This window comes from Mesocricetus auratus, unplaced genomic scaffold, assembly GCF_017639785.1.
Source record: "Mesocricetus auratus isolate SY011 unplaced genomic scaffold, BCM_Maur_2.0 Super-Scaffold_4256, whole genome shotgun sequence".
In the NCBI taxonomy this organism is placed as follows: Eukaryota; Metazoa; Chordata; class Mammalia; order Rodentia; family Cricetidae; genus Mesocricetus; species Mesocricetus auratus.
This window is the reverse complement of record NW_024429182.1, coordinates 46632338-46653471: the sequence shown is the minus strand read 5'-3', so window position 1 is coordinate 46653471 and position 21134 is coordinate 46632338. Positions and strand designations below refer to the sequence as shown.

The following is a 21134-nucleotide window of genomic DNA, read 5'->3' as shown; positions in this document are numbered from 1 at the left end:
AGCGATCCAATTGCTTAAACTAGTAGAACAGTAAATGTATTCTGTGTTGGATGAGAAAGATCAAGGAAGCAATGAACTTTGTTTTGCAATTTAAACCTGAAGGTTCTCTTGGATATCCCAGAACAAATTTAGAATTGAAATGAAGAAATACATTTGAGAGTTATAAACATGAAAATAGTGTTTAATTCCTAGAGAGTTCTCTCAGTAAGAGGTTAGGTTTAGGACTGGGGAGCTCAGCAGGTAAACAGTTGCCTAGAAAGTGGAAAGATTGGTGTTCATTAATCGTGAAAATGCCAGGTAAGCACAGCAAACCTCCTGTAATCCCAAGGCACAGTAAGTATATGGAGACAGGAAATCCCTGGAGCATGCTGTATTTGTTAACTCTGGTTTCAGTGGAGGGTCACTTAGGAAGCTGCCGATGTCAACATTGGGCATCCTTATGTGTGTGTGCCTTCACACATGCAAACATAGAGGTACACAGGCATGCACAGATTTTAGTATATTATTGTTTAATTGTGCTTTATTTAGAGTCACAGGAAAATGATGTGATTCAGCTAAGTTTTTCACCACTGTGTAACAAGGGAAACCTTTCTTCTAGTTCCTATAAAAATATTTATTTCTTTTCTGACTCCCACAAGAACAGCCTTTGATTTTCTGTCCATGTGTAGTTACAAGAATTCTCACCATGAACACTTAGATATCTCTTAGAAGACTGTGATTCTACTACCCTTATCTCCTGAATGTGCACCAGAATTACCCTGAAAATTCCATTCGTAAGATTAAGACTGTTGTTGCCATTCAGATCAAATCTGCTCCACCTTCTACTTATACATTACTTACAAAATCATGTTTTCATTTTTGTGTATTTGAAATGTTGTACTTCTGTACTAAAATTTTCTTTCTAGGCTGTACCTGAGCACCCAAAACTGGGTGATAATAAATAAATGAATAATTACCTTTTCTTTAAGTTTTGCAAGCTAATTTCAAGATTAAAGTACTAGCCGGTTTGGTTGTTCACTATAGATATGTAATGATCTGATATTTCTGAGTCCAGTTATTTAAAGAGTAAAAATTATACTTAGAAGTAAGACCAATAGTGCGGCACATAGACCACAAAATAAAGACATTATTCAAGAAAGTCAAATGATATTCAGCAAAACAATGAGATAATTATCCCAAAAGCATTTGGAGAGGATGTTCTACCCATCAAAGATCTATAGTGCTAGTACCTAATGTATAGTTTTGAGACAATGAGACCTTGGACAATGCTGCCTAGACAACACAAATGTCTCTGCTGTTTGCGTCCTGATGGGATGCCTATTACTTATCAATCCCAATTCAAACTTATACCAGTGATTTTGCAAGTATCATTATAGAAAGAACATCCAGAGGAAGCTAATTCTGCAAGAATGCAGAATGCAGGAGCTGGGTAGACACAGCTGCAGTCACTTCGATTTCAAAATATATTTTCTTAAGTTTCTTTTCTTGTGAAATGACAAAATACCATGACAAAAACAGCTTGTATAAGAAAGACTTTATTTGGTTCATGGAGCCAGACTGAAGATTCCTTATGGTGAGGAAGGCATGGAAGCATGTGGCAGGAGCAAAATGGTTGATCATATTTCAGCCACACAGAGAACTCAAAGAGAGTGAATGTGAAGTAGGGCAAGGCTACAAAGCCTCAGAGTCCACCCTGAATCACATAGCTCATCAAGGCTATATCTCTTAAATGTTCCACAAATTCCCTGAAACAGCAGCAGCCCTGCAAGTGTTTAGATTCTTGGGCTTATGAGGAACACCTTTCATTCAAACCACTATACATGTTTTAAACAGCATTGAAGCTGAGGCATGAAATCGCCACAGAGGGAGGCCAGCTGCGAAAGGCTGTATCAAATTTACTTTGGCTTAGTAAAGCCATAAATCAGGTATGTCCCCAAGACTCCTGACCTATGTACTACAAAAGTCAAATGCAGCCTGGTAGAGCCACAGGGACACATCATCAACTTAATTTCAATGCTTGTGAAATACTGTATGACCTCCCAAAATATGTTCATCATTATATAATAATTATGATGTATTTATAGTTTACTGTGATGTTAAATACATATAGCCAAGTGTGTAATTACCCAGTCAGGGTAACTAATGTTTTCTTCTATAATTTTGGTTTTTGGAGTCATTGAGTACTTCTCTTGTAGTGTTACTGTGGGTTGTAGTCTTCATACTGTGTTACTTCTTTTAAGCCTTTAGCAGTCAGTCTGTTATTTAACATTTACATATGGAAGACACTGTAGTATTTGTGTTCTTGCTTTTATTTTTCTTAATATAATGATTTTGGGATTTATCAGATTTGATGTAAATTATCTAAAAGCATAATTTTGGGAGTATAATAATATTTCATGTGTTTATTTATTTCATGTTAAAGGTGCATTTATCCAATGATCAGCATCCAGGCTTATTCTGTATCTTAGATGTTGGGAATAGTGCAGCAATGACCTCTCTGGGGTGTAAGGACACATAGATGTCCTTTTGATATGCTGATATTGTTTGGTATTTTTTTCTGCTTTTTTTCGAGGCAGGGTTTCTCTGTGCTTTGGAGGCTATCCTTGAACTAGCTCTTATAGACCAGGCTGGTCTCGAACTCACAGAGACCCACCTTCTTCTGCCTCCTGAGTGCTGGGATTAAAGACAAGCACCACCACCGCCTGGCTGCTTTTGGTATTTTAAAAGCAAACAAATCTGTATAATTAAATAAATACACTATATATATATATTTTAACTTGATGCTTGACTTTCTAAAAGAGTATTACAGCATAAGGCATGTATAACTTTACTAAGTTTTTCACTAAGGTCAATGGATTGCTTCAAGTACCTTAAGTGACATCTATCCCTGCCTCAAATCATTCCAGTATCCCAGCCTCCAACACCAGCAGGCATTGCTGGTGAACACACCAGCCAAGCAGGCCAGAAAAATGACCCAGCTCCAGCAGGCCCTCTTTGTTAATCCACAAACCACTTCTTTCCTAGGAGCAGTATCCTAACCTTCAATACTAGCAGGTATTCTCTGTGAACATACCAGCCAATCAAGTCATGAAGACAGGGAAGCTAACTGAAGACATTAACCAGTCTCCCTCTCCTCCAAATCCACCCCAAGCCTCATCCATAGATCTGAAGCCGAACACTTGTTGAGTCTTCCTTCCCTCCCCTGCCTACATCTCCAGTGAATCCCTAAGATCTTCACTGGTTGCTTTATCTCAGCCCACATCTCCAGATCAAGGCTCAGAAAGTATTTTTTTCTCAGTTCCTTCTCCCTCCCCTCCACCCCCGGGGCCCCAATCCTCCCAAACTCTCACCCCACTCCATTCCCCCTCTGCTCCCCAGGAAGGGTAACAGCTTCCATGAGGGATTTTCAGAGTCTGTCATATCATATCGGGCAGGGCCTAGGTTCTCCCCCATGTGTCTAGGCTGAGAGCGCATCCCTCCCTGTGGAATGGGCTCCCAGAGTCTATTTGTATGCCAGGAATAAATACTGCTCTACTCTCCAAGGTCCAATAGATTGCCAATGCCTCTTCTCTGACAACCAGGTTCAGGTGGGGGGTGTCTGGATAAGTCCCTTGCTGGCCTCTCAGTCATCAGTCTGGGGTCCATGTGTTCCCCCTTGTTTAGGACAGCTGCTTCTGTGGGTTTTGCCAGCCTGATCTTGATTCATTTGCTCATCACTCCTCTTTGCAACTGGGTTCCAGGAGTTCAATTTGGTTTTTAGCTGTGGGTGTCTGCCTCTGCTTCCATCAGCCACAGGATGAGGGTTCTAGGATGGCATATAAGGTAGTCTTAAATCTCATTATTGTAGGAGGACATTTAAGGTAGCCAGAGCCATACGACAACAAAAGGGGATCAAGGGATACAAATTGGGAAGGAAGAGGTCAAACTTTCACTATTTGCAGATGATATGATAGTTTACATAAGTGATCCAAAGAACTCTGCCATGGAACTCTTACAGCTGATTAATGACTTCAGCAAAGTGGCAGGCTATAAGGTTCCTGGTCTTCTTCTCCACATGCGAACAGAACGAGGACTAGGAAGAACTACCAGATTATTGGACTTGCTAGCACCCACCAAAAGGGAACTCTGGTCGCCTAACCACCAGACCAGTAAGGGGCTCTTTCTGCACCCACTAGAAGAAGAGATGGGAAAGAGACAATACAAAAACACACTCAGCAACAGAAAAACAAATGTGACACTGCCAGATTCTAGAGACTCCACACCAGCAAGACTCCAACATTCCAATGCAAATGAAGCAGAAGAGAATAACCTTAAAACGACCTTCATGAAAATGATAGAGGCCCTAAAAGAGGATATAGGAAAATCCCTCAAAGAAATGGATGAAAAAACAACCCAAAAATGCAAGAAATGGAAGAAAAAACAAAGCAAAAAAGGCAGGAAATGGAAGAAAAAGCAAACCAAAAAATACAAGAACTGGAAGAAAAAGCAAACCAAAAAATGCAAGAAATGGAAGAAAGAACAAACCAAAAAATTCATAAAATGCAACAAATGGACGAAAAGATAAACCGAAAATTACAAGAAACAATGCAAACAATGCAAGGGTTGAAAACTGAAATAGAGAACATAAAAAAAAACCACAGTCTGAAGAAAGGCTGGAAATAGAAAAGCTGGGCAAATGGTCAGGTACTACCGATACAAGCATTACCAACAGAATAGAAGAGATGGAAGACAGAATCTTAGTTGTTGAAGATAAACTAGGAGAAGTGGAGTCATCAACCTATGAAAATCTTAAGTCCAACAAGTCCTTAACACAAAACATCCAGGAAATATGGGACACCATGAAAAGACCAAACCTAAGAATAATAGGTATAGAAGAAGGTGAAGAAAACCACCTCAAAGGGGCAGAAAACGTATTCAACAAAATCATAGAAGAAAACTTACCCAACCTTAAGAAAGTTATGCAAATGAAGGTACAGGAAGCTTACAGAACACCAAATAGAGTGGATCAAAACAAGTCTCCTTGCCACATAATAATCAAGACACCAAATATACAGAATAAAGAAAGAATATTAAGAGCAGCTAAGGAAAAAGGCCAAGTAACATATAAAGGCAAACCTATCAGAATTACACCTAACTTCTCCATGGAAACTCTGAAAGCAAGAAGGTCCTGGATAGATATTCTACCGAAACTAAGAGACCATGGATGCTAGCCCAGACTACTATACCTGGCAAAGATCTCAATCACTATAGATGGAGAAAACAAGATATGCCATGACAAAACTGTATTCAAGCAATAGGTATCCACTAACCCAGCCCTACAGAAAGTTTTGGAAGGAAAACTCCAACCCAAGGAAGTTAACTACAACCAGAAAAACATAGGCAATAGAGAATCCATCTCTACCAACAGCCAAAAGAACAAAGGGGTGAAATTCTATACATAATTCCACCACCACCAATCATTCCAAGTCCAAAATGAATGAGCAATCAATGGTCATTAATATCCCTCAACATTAATGGCCTTAACTCACCCATAAAAAGACACAGGCTAGCAGAATGGATTCAAAGACAGAACCCATCCTTCTGCTGCATCCAAGAAATACACCTCACCCTCAGAGACAGACATTACCTGAGAGTTAAAGGTTGGGAAAAAATTTCCAATCAAATGGACCCAAGAAACAAGCAGGGTAGCAATCCTAATATTTAACAAATAAGACTTTAAAATAAAATCAATCAAAAGAGACGAAGGAGGTCATTACATACTGATAACAGGTGAAATCCACCAAGATGAAGTGTCTTTCCTGAACATCTATGCCCCAAATACAAAGGCATCCACATTCGTAAAAGAAACATTACTAAAACTTAAATCACATATAAAGCCCCACACACTTATAGTGGGAGATTTCAACCCCACTCTCACCACTAGACAGGAATACCAGACAGAAACTCAACAAAGAAACAAAGGGTTTAATAGAAGTAATGAGTGGGATTAACAGACATCTATAGAACATTTCATCCATAAAAGAATATACCTTCTTCTCACCACCACATGGAACCTTCTCAAAAATCGACCACATACTTGGCAACATATCAAACCTCAGCAGCTTCAAAAAAATTGGAATAACTCCATGCATCTTATCAGACCACCATGCTTTTAAATTAGAATTCAATTACAACACAAATTGCAGAAAACCTACAAACTCATGGAAATTGAATAATACACAACTACACCATTCCTGGGTCAAAGAAGAAATAAAAAAGAAATTAAAGACTTCCTAGAATTCAATGAAAACAAAGACACAACATACCCAAACCTATGGGACACTTGGAAAGCAGTGCTACGGGGGAAGTTCATAGCACTAAGTGCCCACATGAAGAAACTGGAGAATAGTTACACTAGAGAATTAACAGCACAGCTAAAAGCTCTAGAACACAAGGAAGCAAACTCCCTCAGGAGGAGTAGATGCCAGGAAATAATCAAATTGAGGGCTGAAATCAATAAAGTAGAAACTAGGAAAACAACAAAGAATCAATGCAACGAAGAGTTGGTTCTTTGAGAAAATCAACAAGATAGACAAACCTTTATCCAAACCTACCAAACAGCAGAGTGTGAACATGCAAATTAACAAAATCAGAAATGAAAAGGGGGACATAACAACGGACTCTGAGGAAATTCAGAGAATTATCAGGTCACACTTTGAAAACCTGTACTCCACAAAATTCGAAAATTTAAAGGAAATGGACTACTTCCTGGATAGCTATCACTTGCCAAAATTAAATCAAGAACAGATAAGCAATTGAAATAGACCTATAACCCCCATGGAAATGGAAGTCATCAAAAGTCTCCCAACCAAAAAAAGCCCAGGTCGAGATGGCCTGGGTGCAGAACTCTACCAGAAATTTAAAGAACAACTTATACCAATTCTTCTCAAAGTATTCCACGCAATAGAAGCAGAAGGGTCTTTGCCAAACTCTTTCTATGAGGCTTCAATAACATTGATCCCCAAGCCACACAAAGACACAACTAAGAAAGAGAACCTCAGACCAATATCTCTCATGAACATTGATGCAAAAATACTCAATAAAATTCTGGCAAATCAGATCCAAGAACACATCAAAACAATCATTCACCACGATCAAGTGGGTTTCATCCCAGGGATGCAGGGATGGTTCAACATATGAAAATCCATCAATGTAATCCACCATATAAACAAGCTGAAAAACAAAAATCACATGATCAACTCACTAGATGCTGAAAAAGCCTTTGACAAAATCCAACACCCCTTCATGATAAAGGTCTTGAAGAGATCTGGGATAACAGAAACATACCTAAACATACTAAAAGCTATATACAGTAAACCAACAGCCAACATCAAACTAAATGGACAGAAACTCAATGCAATTCCTCTAAAATCAAGAACAAGGCAAGGCTGTCCACTCTCTCCATACCTTTCCAACATTGTACTTGAAGTTCTAGCCAGAGCCTTATGACAACAAAAGGGGATCAAGGGGGTACAAATTGGGAAGGAAGAGGTCAAACTTTCACTATTTGCAGATGATATGATTGTTTACATAAATGACCCAAAGAACTCTACCAGGGAACTCTTACAGCTGATTAACACCTTCAGCAAAGTGGCAGGCTACAAGATCAACTCAAGAAAATCAGTAGCCCTACTATATACAGATGATAAAAGGGCTGAAACAGAAATCAGAGAAACATCACCCTTTACAATTGCCACAAACAACATAAAATACCTTGGGGTAATGCTAACCAAACAAATGAAAGACCTGTATCGCAAGAACTTTGAATCTTTAAAGAAAGAAATTAAAGAAGCCCTCAGAAAATGGAAAGATCTCCCATTCTCCTGGATAGGTAGGATCAATGTAGTAAAAATAGCAGTCCTGCCAAAAGCAATCTACAGATTCAATGCAATCCCCATTAAAATCCCAGCACAATTCTTCACAGACCGTGAAAGAACAATAATCCATTTTATATGGAAAAACAAAAGACCCAGGATAGCCAAAACAACCCTGTTCAACAAGGCAACGTCAGGAGGCATCACCATCCCTGACCTCAAGCTCTATTATAGAGCTATAGTCCTGAAAACAGCTTGGTATTGGCACAAAAATAGACAGGTAGCCCAATGGAATCGAACTGAAAACCCGGATATTAACCCACACACGTATGAACATCTGATCTTTGACAAAGAAGCTAAAAATATACAATGGAATAAAGAAAGCATCTTCAACAAATGGTGCTGACATAACTGGAGGCTGGCATGTAGAAGAATGCAGATCGATCCATGTTCATCGCCATGCACAAAACTTAAGTCCAAATGGATCAAAGACCTCAACATAAATCCAGCCACACTGAACCTCTTAGGAGAGAAAGTGGGTGGTACCCTTGAACGAATTGGTACAGGAGGCAGCTTCCTGAACATAACACCAGTAGCACAGACAGTGAGATCAACAATTAATAAATGGGATTTCATGAAACTGAGAAACTTCGGTAAGGCAAAGGACACAGTCAGCAAGACAAAAAGGCAGCCCACAGAATGGGAAAAAGTATTGACTAACCCCACATCTGACAGAGGGTTGATCTCCAAAATTTACAAAGAACTCAACAATCAAGTCTCCAAAACACCAAAAGATCTAATTAAATAGTGGGCTGCAGAACTAAATAGAGAATTTTCATTAGAGGAGTCTAAAATGGCTGAGAGGCACTTGAGAAAGTGCTCAACATCTTTAGGCAACCGGGAAATGCAAATCAAAACAACTCTGAGATACCATCTCACTCCTGTCAGAATGACTAGAATCAAAAACACCAATGACAATTTATGCTGCAGAGGATGTGGTGAAAGGGGAACACTCCTCCATTGCCAGTGTGAGTGCCAACTTGTTCAGCCACTTTGGAAATCAGTATGGAGATTCCTCAGAAAAATGGGAATAAACCTACCACAAGACCTAGCAACTCCACTCTTAGGCATATATCCAAAAGATGCCCATTCCTACAACAAGGATGTCTCTTCCACTATGTTCATAGCAGCATTATTTGTATTAGCCAGAACTTGGAAGCAGCCTAGATGCCCCTCAACCGAAGAGTGGATAGAGAAAATGTGCTACATTTACACAATGGAGTACTATTCAGCAGAAGAAAACAATGGAATCCTGAGTTTTGCAGGCAAATGGATGGCACTAGAAGAAACCATCCTGAGTGAGGTAACACAGTCACAAAAAGAGAAAAAAATGGCATGTACTCTCTCATATATGGAATTTAGACATAGATCTTGGGAGTGCCAGCCTACAATCCCATGGCCAGAGAGTCTGGGAAACAGAACCTTCATTCAGTGGCTGATGGAAGAAGAGGCAGACTCCCACGGCTAAGTACTGAGCTGAACTCAAGAAAGCCAGTAACAGAGAGGGAGGACTGATGACCAAAGGCGTTAAGACTGGGCTGGTTTAATTCCCAGAAACAGCTGACCTGACAAGGGTTAACTCTTGAACCCCAGGCTGATGCCTGGGAATCCAGCATGGGACTGATCAAGACCCCCCTGAATATGGTTGTCAGTGAGGAGGCCTAGGTAATCTATTGAGCCTTGGGCAGTAGATTAGTATTTATCCTGAGTATACAAATGGACTTTGGACTCCCATCCAACAATGTGAGATGCACTCTCACCCTGAACTCTTAGGGGTGGGTCTAGACTTTGGACACCCCCAAGGAGGTCCTCACCCTCCCAGGGGAAATGAGGAGATATTGGGGGGGGTTGGGGAGAGGGCACGGGAGGAGGGGAGGGAAACAGAGAGGGACCTGGAACCGACTTGTGAAGCAACGTTGTTTCTAATTTAAATTTAAATTTGAAAATAAATAATAAAAAAGAAAAAAAAAGAAAAATCCTTAGGGGTGTTCTCTAGATAGTAAAATAGTCAGAATGCAGTCCAGTTTTGGATCCACATGGTCCACATGTTCTTCTAATATTCTCTTTTCTACACATTCTAATTCATTTTCAGCATCAGCTGATAGTACTTGTGGACTGTTTAGGTCTTTATCTCCTTTTAAAGCCATTTTCAGGTGTTTTAAATCATGCCCTTCTACTCCGATAATTGTCTGTAGTTGAGAGATTTCTCCTAATAGTTTTTGAAGATCATTAAGAGTCTGGTAACAATCTCTTCTGATCTGTACTTTCTGCGGTCTAATTTTCTGTGAGTCTATTTTATACCCTAAATAATTAATAGAATCTCCTCTTGGTATTTTTTTCTGGGGCAATTTGTAATCCCCAGTGAGGCAAAGTTTCCTTTACTGCTTTAAACATCTTTTCCAAAGTACCTTTATTTGAATCAGACAATAATGTATCATCCATATAATGATATACTAATGATTGTTGAAATCATTTATGAATTATTTCCAGAGGTTTATGCATAAAATACTTTCTGCCACAAAACCGGAAGCGGAAAAGACAGCGTCCGGCTCTCCTGCACAGTCTTTTATCTGCATCTCTGTACATGCCTCTAGCCACGCCCAAAGTGTGCATGGCTAGTGGTGTAGTTTACTTCCCTTTCATTACCTCAGCCATATGTGTCTCTAGTCATGACCAAAGTGGTTGTGATTAGCGGCGCAGTCCTAAAGTCTCCTCCTACAGACTGATTATAGGACTGGAGGGTCACTCACTGATTATTTGTTATGGCTGCTGTAGTCTGTGCCTCAGAGGAGGAAGTCCACTGGTATTGGGGACAGGGCCTAGCAGTGGGGCACAGTGATTAGCTGGAGAAGTGTATGGTGACTGGCAGAATCCAGGGAGGAGTGCAGTTCTACTGGAAGGTGGGTTACTCACTCACTTCTCGTGTTTTTCATATTAATAGCAGAAACAGTAATAGGATGTCCATCAGGGAATTTTTCTTTTTTACTTGAATGACCTGAATTCAATGAGAATGTCCTTTTAAGTTTATTTTGTTGTACACAGTTTAAGACATAGCCATTTCTCATCTCAGTCCCAACTCTCCAAGTTTAGAATTGCAAATTAATAATATGAATCTCTGTCGTGAAACTGGGGAAATAATGTCCTTTTAACTGATAATCAAACATTGCTTTTCACATCAAAGAAGTGATCAGAAATGTTGTATCACATTCCAAAACGAGAAAAAACTTTAACAAGAATGAAACACAATGAGTTAGGTCCCACTCATAAGACTTTGCCAACAATAGAACTTCAGTGATGCTGTCCTGCTAAAGCCTTCCATTTGTCCTATTCCTCTTCCAGAATTAAGTTTCTGGGCCATGCCATGCTGCCTCTTGCTGTCAATCCTTGTCAGTCATGGCCATGTATCATCCCACCACTGTTCTATGTGGATCCCCATGAACTAGATCATTGTGCCTAATATCTCTGCAATTATCATCTCACTTCTGAATACTTGCTCTTTTTGTAGTTTTTATTATTTTTCTTCTCCATATTTATATGTGCTTCTCCTACAAGCATAATTGGGTTTACAATTAAAATTCTGTGAATCTGTTTAGAGAATTTGATAGTTTGCCCCCAACACCTCTAGTATTGATGTGATTTTCCACAACTTTTCCAAAATTCATAAAGGAGTCTTTCAGTTCATTTTTCATTTTTACCAATATCATGAGTCAAATTATCAATGGAAAGTTGATGATTGTTTGAATAATGGATTATTCTCTGGTTGTTTAGAATCATTATATTCCAAAACTCTTCTGGGTTATTTTCATTCTTGAAGAAAAAAATCATTGTTATTATGAACATCTTTGTTTACACACATGGGACACCTGAGATTGAACTTCTGGTCTACCTCTAATGACGCCCTTTGTTGGTTCATGAGGCAGAGAACTAAGTTCCATGGGATGGAGAGAAGTTGTCTGCTGTCTAACTCTTCTAAGTTTTTCTTCATTGCTTGTGGTTCAGTCTTTCCTTCAGATTCTGTCTCAGGTTCAGGTTCAAAATAAGATTCTTCTAAAGTTTCCTTCATGCCATTTATCACAGTATGAGCATCATAGGAACAGCTGTTTGCATTCTCTTCCACAAGTTCCAGAAATGTCTGCCCTTCTATATCATCTCCTCACTCTTCATCAGTTATGGTTCAGAATTAACACATACTTTACCTACATATTGAGACATGTAAAAATAAAAATTTTTTGGAATAGATCTTTTTGTTGTCATAACAAAGGTTTGTATAAATTTTCTCTGTGTCAAACACAAAACCCATACCTTGTACAATACATCATTACTCAAGTTTGCATGAATATCCACATTACAAATTTTGCTATGGCATTTACTGAAGTTTAGAGACAACACTTTATGGTGTACATCAATCATTTTGACCAAAAGCTGCCTTCTGCAGTTTTCCACAATATCCATCCCTCCATAAACAATGGGGGAATGCAGACTATGGACACCCCCATGGAGGGCCTCACCTTCCCTGGGGAAATGATGGGATACTGGGGGGGGTTGGGAGGGCATGGGAGGAGGGGAGGGAAATGAAGAGGGACCTGGAATTGACATGTGAAGCAACCTTGTTTCTAATTTAAATTTAAAAATAAATAATTAAAAATAATAAAAAACTTATGTGAATATTCTAGAGTTTTATTGAACAAAGTATGCCATAGCATCAAAAATTTCCAGCCCACCAATAGTGACTTTTCCATAACCCATTTCTTTCCTGCACAATGTCAAATGCTTGCAGAAAAGGCTAGGTTTCACATGCTTTCACTTTTACTGGAACAGATAACTGGCAAGAACAGTGTGCCTGATGCAGCACCCCTGACACTAAGTATGTACACTTGATAGTTGCTGTGAGCCATGGAGCAGAGGGGAATCCATGTTTGAAGACTCTTGGCTTTATCCTGCACAGTAAATACAGCTGCTATCTGTTTGACATCCATGTAATGTCTGAAAGAGTATTTCACAGTGCCACACCCCAGCTCTGGCTTTCATATTCTTTCTACTTCTTTTCCAAGATGGTCACTAAACTTTGGGTGGGTGAGTTGATGAAGATGCTGCACCTAATTAAACTAGTACTTATAAACACTTACTCTCAGAGTCTTGGGCATTTATAACACTCTCCATTAAGCATTGCCCATTGCAAAAAGAATGTTCTTTGATCAAGGATGGGAGCAGGATGTATATATGGATATAAAAGTGAATACTTAGAAAGAGATTTGACAACATACCAATTTGGTAAAACAATAGTAGATTTCCCTAGGGGTAAATAACCTTTCTAGTCATGATTTTGATCAGGTTAACAGAACCAAGTATAACTATCTCCTGACAAACCATACATCAGGCCTCAGAGCTAATAAAAAAGTGATTGGTTACTCCCATAACCTTCAAGTGTCTATTCTACCTATGGGTTCTTCTGTTATGGAAGTCCAGTATTAAAGTATTAATAGTTAATCACTTGGGTAATGATATTGATGTCACTTCTACCCTGTATCCTGCACAGCACCTTTCACTAATAATTATAGAATTAGTTTGATCTTACAAGAAAAAAAGTACATATAATATAAAGTGTTTCCATAAAACACTGTTCAATAATGGTTTGACAGTAGTACAAATGTTAATTTTTTAAATCTTTCAATAATTCTCTGTGTTCCCCCAAAGTACTAGAGAGTTGTAAGATAGTTATTTTCAATTTTTAAGAGACAGAGAAATTTCCAAGATTATATGTGTATGTTCTAAAGAATATTACATGAATTCTTACATAGTATAGTTATATGTTATAATATAATTGACCACATATGAAAGAGTAGTTGACAGTGAAACCAAGAAAAAACATGGAAGTTATGTGACCACCAGCTATGGAATGTCACCAACTGATGTAGGAGTGAAGGAGCATAAAACAGTGTCTGCTAGAGTACAGAGTGAGACCTAGCTCTGATCTTTCATAGACTTCAGCCCTGTAAAACTTGAGATTTTTATTTATGGATTCTAGATGTGGCAGATAATAAAATGTATCATTGTAAGACTCTAGGTTTAAAACAATTTGTTAGAGCAGCTATAGAAAACTAACAAACTCTCACTTGGTTTCTTCTCTGTAATAAACATACAGAAATATTTTATTAGTTTGAGTGAATTTACAAGTGAAGCCATCATATCCTGGGCTTTTATCCATGGAAGTATTTATTATTAATCCAATATACATTTTCTCACTGGAGTCAATTTTGGTGATGTTTATAAATTTTACTAGTCTTACCCATTTTTTGGTGCACAGTTTTTCACAGTATTCAATCATAGTTGTTCTTGTAAGGGTTCTGTAATGACAAATGTATTTGAATAAAGTCAGCTATCAGGGAAGCAGAATAGAAAGTCATCGAGGAGAAGCTCAGATAATTGACTTAGATGACTCTGGATATGTTACCTGACTATTATTTGGATGAAATTCCCTAGAGTTACACTCACAGAATCACTCTCTAGAGGTCTCAAGTCTGTAGGATTTTCCCCACCCAGATGTCCTTGCATTAGCCTCTAAGTGTAATGTAACTCAAAGTGATATTATTTAGGAGGAACACACTGTAGGCTATGTTTCATTGGCCATTAGTTATTGATCTGAATGATAATCACTCAGCATTTACAGACTGTCTTGACCTGAGGATTTGCTAAGAGCATTCAACTAAGATCTAGGAAAACAAAGACAAATTAACATTGACTGACTTTTAAGTGATAACCTCTTCATGAGAAGTTTTGTAGAACTGCATTTTGTACAAGCACAGTTTGTAAATGCCATGAGCAATGCAATTTTATTGTGTTTATGAAGCTTATTTGGAGGAAGTGGGATGCTCTTCCAGGGATGCAAGAATTGATGGAGGCTTGGACCTTAATCTATGCAAATGCTCTTTTCTTCTTTATTCACTGCAGTAGAATATTTGGGACTTTTTGACCACTGCCTGAGAGGGAGCTTCTCTCACAGCACTTACATAGTATGCCATGACTGATCTGGCGGTTTCAGAATGCTATTCTAGATGGGCTGCTCTCTCCTGGGAAACTGGTAAGCTTCTATTCTCCATGAAATTTTCATGAGTTTTGTATGTAAAACCAGCAAGGCAACTACATTCACTATGAGTTATTCTAAAAGAAAATTAGATGATTTCAATGTGTTTTTAAAACCTGAGGTAAATGAAATATTTCATTATTAGTAATGTAAAACATTTAATAACACACGTTTCTTTCTCAGTAAGGATGCACAAAAACAAAACATATAAAATCCTAGCTGATTGGGCTAAACTATCATATTGTTATATATGTATTTGCTTCTTCTTGGAGGGAGGCAACAAGCAAAGATAACAGTTAATCCTCAAAGTGAAAGAATACTTTCTTCATGACAAGAGTTCTTAATGAATTAACCAGTTTTGACTGTACCTTAACCTTTACCCATGATCTCATACTAGTTAATTTTAATACACCTACACATTTTGATAGGGGTATGGATAAAAGTCATAGAGTTTTAATTATACTGAAAATGCCCTTATCTTTCAAATCTTGACCTTCTTTAAAAACTGGATATATGATTTTTAGGATATTTATACATTTCAGTTATCAACTTCTCACTCAATAGTGAAGAATAAAAATTCTGCTTGTGCCCCTCAGATATAGACACACAGATATAAACAGACATATATTTACATATAAAACCTTTATTATTGGTTGTAGAGCTAAGTATCTTCTAAGTTGATCTTGTATTTGTTAAAGGTAGAAGACAGTGTTCAAATCAGGCTTATAAACTGACATCTTGAGAGTGAAAGGTCAGGAACAGTTAGAATTTGATGATTAGTCTTCAAAAGCTTCATTTATAATCAAGAAACTTGATGTGCTATTACTATACGAGAAGAGACTCAGAATGGAACTTAACATTAAAATAAATCTGTGAGCTAAAGACACCCCATAATTCAGGAACACTTCAACATATGGGCCCTGGTTTGGCTAACATATGCCATTCATGAGATGGGATGATTATTAAAAGCAAATTCTTCATTACTGTCTTCTACATATGGAGGGCCTCGTTTGGTTCCCTGGAGTCTCCACAGTTGTAGATCTAGAGGAGGGGTGGGATGGTATGAATGTAAACTGAAATCAAAAAGTAAAAAAGAAATAAATGGAAAAAGTTAATTCTTCACATCAAAAGTAAAATACACGTTCACCTAGAATTATAATATCACCAATCACATTTGTAGACTAAGAATAGACTGACAACATTGGAAAGCTTAGAAAATCCCAGGGGCTATAATACAGCATAGGAAAAATTGAGTTCTTCCAGAATGGAGAGTGAAAATTTAAGATGACAACCAAAATCAGGTGTGTTAGCATCCAGTAACCAACATCCACAACACTATGCTAGCATAAAAGTAACATGATAAACAAAACTGGCCTGGCTGTGCTGAGCACATATCTATTGCCCTTTACATATTATCTGTTTAAATTCTCAGAGTAACATTTCCAAGCATGTCTCATTACTGTTTTCATTTTGCAGATGAGAATAAGATACTCAGAATTTGTTCAGGATCAGTGAACTACTATGTAGAAAATGTTGGGTCTTATATGCACATTTTCCAGGAACACGAATTCTGTATCAATATCTGATGACAGATCTTCAGTAAGAATGTCTCTGAGGTAGAAAATTTCTTTCACATCAGTTATTCTACCACATCTACTATGCACAGAGATATGTAAGGATAATTTCCGAGTTCACCTTGTATTATCCTCAGTCAAAAGTTTATGCTTTAACTCACAACAATGTCAATGTGTTCTAATATGATGCATAAAATGAGAGCATATTGAAGAGATAAAGTGTAATTCATCATTTCTTAATTTGCTAATGGCACTTTTATAGTTTCATTTCCAGGTTTGTTTCTTGTTCCAATAATGAAATGCAGATACTTAGTAGACAAGATAAAATCGCTACCTGTGAAATCACTCAGTTCTTTATGAACCAAAGTGGAATTTATACATTGGCATAAATTCAGTTAAATATATGTTAGACTATTGGATTAGAAGTCACCCAGAATAGGTAAAAGATTGACTTGAATTCTGGACAGAAATCACCAAATTAGGCTTGTGTAAATATAAATAAATGACTCAACCTTTTGTGCTTCATAATTTATAAGATTAGAATCGGCAGTCAAACACAAAATTCTCTTGAGAGGAAACTATGAACACACCCTAAAGATTTTATGGCATTTCTTAGCAGATGAGAAACACGTGTTTGATTGAACTAAGGAGAATGAATTAGGAGATAGATTCACCCAGAAAATAATTTTGATTAGGTTACTAAACTGTTTACATTTTAGCTAACAATCTACAAAATTAAAATTAGGCAGAAAATTAGTAAAGATTTCACAGATTTAATAGTTTGTAACCCTGTATATAATACACAATCGTTTCTCTCAAGATTATGCTTTTCTAGAAAATATCAAAGTACATGTTTTGTGATAATGTGAAGTTCAATTCAACTTTTTTTGCTTGTTTTTCGAGACAGGGTTTCTCTGTGACTTTGGAGGCTGTCCTGGAACTAGCTCCAGGTTGGTCTTGAACTAACAGAGATCTACCTGACTCTGCCTCCTGTGTGCTGGGATTAAAGGTGTGAGCCATGACTGCCTGCCTCAATTCAACTTTTTAATCTTTTTGTAACTTTTGTCATTTTGATGCAGAGCATCCTTTGATTCTCTGGTAACCCTAATGGAGAACAGGACAGAAGTGACATGGTTCATCCTCCTGGGACTCACTGATGACCCAGGCCTGGAACTTCCCCTCTTCATCACCTTCCTCCTCATCTACACCATCACCCTGATGGGAAACCTGGGGATGATCCTGCTGATTGTTCTGGACTCTCGACTCCACATCCCCATGTATATTTTCCTTGGTAATCTATCACTGGTGGACTTCTGTTACTCTTCAGGTGTCACTCCGAAAGTCATGGCTGGGTTTCTAGTGGGAGACAAAGCCATGACATACAATGAGTGTGCTACTCAGATGTTCTTTGTTACAGGCTTTGCTACTGTGGAAAATTACCTATTGGCCTCAATGGCCTATGATCGCTATGCAGCAGTGTGTAAGCCCCTACACTATGCCACCACAATGACTACAGCTATGTGTGCATGGATGATTGCAGGCTGCTATGCTTGCGGCTTCCTGAATGCCTGTATCTATACTGGGGACACATTCAGTCTCTCCTTCTGTGAGCCTGATGTAGTCCATCATTTTTTCTGTGATATTCCCGCAGTCATGGTACTCTCTTGCTCTGATAAACATGTGAATGAACTGAGTCTTGTTTGTGTAGCCAGTTTCAATATCTTTTTTGCTCTCATGGTCATCTTAATATCCTATCTAATGATTTTTATCACAATCCTAAAGATGCACTCAGCTGTAGGACATCAGAAGGCCATTTCCACCTGTGTGTCCCATTTTACTGCTGTTTTTATTTTCTATGGGACAGTAATTTTTATGTATTTGCAGCCTAGCTCCAGTCATGCCATGGACACTGACAAAACTGTGTCTGTGTTCTATACTATGGTCATCCCCATGTTGAACCCTTTGGTCTACAGCTTGAGGAACAAGGAAGTCAAGAGTGCATTCAGAAAGATTGTTTTCAGGACAAAATGATATTTACAATATTGATTTTACACATTTGAAATGTGCAATACCTGGATTCATTTCCCTCATATATTTTTCATTGAATCAGATTTGTTATCTATCTCTTATATATCTGTTCATTTGCTTACCTATCTGTTTATCTTATCCATCCATTGATCATCTCTCTGTGCGTGAGTGCATGTGGATGTGCATGTGCCTGTGTGTGTGTGTGCGCGTGCGTGTGTGTGTTTGTGTTACTACATGGAACTGATCTGGAGGTAAAAGGACAGCTTGTAGAAGGCAGTTCTTTCTTTCTACTGGACAGATTCAACTCAGGCTCTCAGCTTTGGTAAAAAGCATGTTTTGTGGTGATATTTTGTTTATGATCTAATAAAGCTTGCCTGAAGATCAGAGTGCAAAGCTGGCCACAGCCAAAGGGGTGAGTTAGTAGTGGTAGACACCTTTATTCCAGCACTCAGGAGACAGAAGCAGATGGATCTCTGGGAGTTCAGGCCACCCTGAGCTACATGAGAGTGAATCAGTCTAAAAGAGAAACAGAGCTCACCTTTGATCCAAGTACCTGAGATGACACACCTGTAATCCCAGCACTAGAGAGGAATATAAGGTGGGAGGAGACAGGAGCATTCTAGGTAGTCTGAGGTTTGGTAGAAACAGATGTAGTCAAATTCAATCTGAGGATTCATGGAGACATGATTGCCCTTTCAGTCTGAGGTAGAGACAAGAGCTCTCTAGTGGCTGGCTTCTTTCTCTGATCTTCAGCTTTAACTCCAATATCTGTCTCTGGGATTTTATTATTAATACCAAATAGAATTCATGCTACAATTTTTACTCACTAAGACAATTTGCTAATCTTGTTATTCTTGAATAACATTTGAAAGCTCTGAAGCTGAAAGAAAACTCCAGTTTCTCAAACTCCAAGGGTTAGTGCATATGTCCAGAAATGATAGTGTAGACTCAGTTCAAGCTGGACTATACATGATTTCTAGTAGACAGATAAAAGTTCAAGGTCAGAATTTTCCAGCAGCCTGCAAAAGAATGGGGTTCTGCTTACCCAAGAGGGTCACTTCCCTTGGCTATACATGTGCTTGTATATAAAAGTTCATGCTGGCTTTCAGACTACTTCAGTTCCTACTCACACATACTTGTTATGTATTTCAAAGTTCATTCTAGAGTCCTGACCCTTTTCACCTCTCCTCCTCCTCTACTAAAATAGTTCCCGGTTGTTATGGGTAGTTTTCCTCTTCTTAGATACCAGCTTGTTCTCTATATGAGGCAAAGGTATTCCCTTGTCCCCATTTTTGTTATTCTTGCTTCTCTTGAAGACTGCCCTGGGTGTTTCCAGTCTGCTTCTTATTCTCTCATCTCTGGACTCTTTCAGGTGCCTCTGGATGTTCTTTCTTATTTACAACAAAAACCATCCCTCAATAATTGAGCAATGATTATGGTTGTTTCTTTGCTGAGCTCTTGTCTTGTTTACAAAAAACCAACTCAGAATTCAGTTTTCTAAAGTTGTATCTTGCAGGAAAACAAAGATATTTAGAGTTGTAATCTCTGACTGAGAATCTAATTGTGCTGGATTTCCTTATCAAATACAAATAGGATATGGATCAATTAGCTCATCTTTTATCAACTCCTTTTTACTTGTGTCAGTGAAAATGTTTGTACAATAAGAACACAATATACACTATGCACTGGAGTCCCTTATGTGGAACACATGGACATAGATTTGGCCAACTTTTCAGGAAGAAATATACTTTTCAATTATGTGGTAGTTTTATAGTTTAGTTTGACTGTATTAAGTAATTCTTTAGTAATGAAAGTATTCTTTTCAAATTTCGTGACAAACCCATGGATTCTCAGCAATGAAAGGGGTGATATGCATGGATTAATTGCTTTAGACTAATTTAAGTTACACAGTAAGACAGTGTTAAAGCAAAAAGAAGAACAAAAGAAAAACCACTGGAAAATCAGTAACTAAAATGTCCCAACCGATGTCTTTCTGAGTGCTTATAACAATATTTCAGAAAGTAACTACTCCTAGAAACTGTGGGATCAGCAAGGAAGAGTATCCTGGTCAATGTGTGTGCCCATCATCCAAAATGAGAGTGTTCGACTAGATAGAATGAAGTAGAAAATGCTCCCTCTTCCCCTCTCTCTCTCTCTCTCTCTCCCTCTCTCTCCCCTTCTCTCCTTTCACTCCTCTTCCTCTCCTTGTCTTCCTTTCTTTGAGAGAGACATCTGTATTCTGTCACATCTAGATACTGGAGCTACAGGATCTCCAGCCCTTGGTCTCCACTCCCTTTATTCTTTCTCAGGTCTTTAAACTGTGACTTAATTAACACCATCAGCCTTCGTGGGCTCCAGCCTCACAGAAAACATAGTGACTTTGGCTTTGATAATAAACTAATGGACAAATATCTTGTAAGGCTATACATAGGATTTCTTACCTATCATTTGAAGACTGACTGCTTATCCTTAAACAGGTAATATATATCAACCCCTCCAAGGCTCCTGGAACAATGTGATCAGAAATGATGTTAAGGA

At 38.3% G+C, this 21134-nt stretch overlaps 1 protein-coding gene across 1 annotated transcript; it reads left to right on the top strand.

Annotated features, from left to right (window-relative positions):
* The first annotated feature begins 17672 nt into the window (after window positions 1-17672).
* LOC101829117 (olfactory receptor 5B3-like) lies at window positions 17673-18599 on the top strand. The gene has a single exon (XM_013112100.2). It carries the CDS (start codon window positions 17676-17678, stop codon window positions 18597-18599), a length of 924 nt encoding a protein of 307 aa, XP_012967554.1. The 5' UTR covers window positions 17673-17675.
* The last annotated feature ends 2535 nt before the right edge of the window (window positions 18600-21134 follow it).

Bases quoted from the DNA above. Each gene is read 5' to 3' on its own strand.
- LOC101829117 (XM_013112100.2), top strand. From the start codon at position 17,676: ATGGAGAACAGGACAGAAGTGACATGGTTCATCCTCCTGGGACTCACT.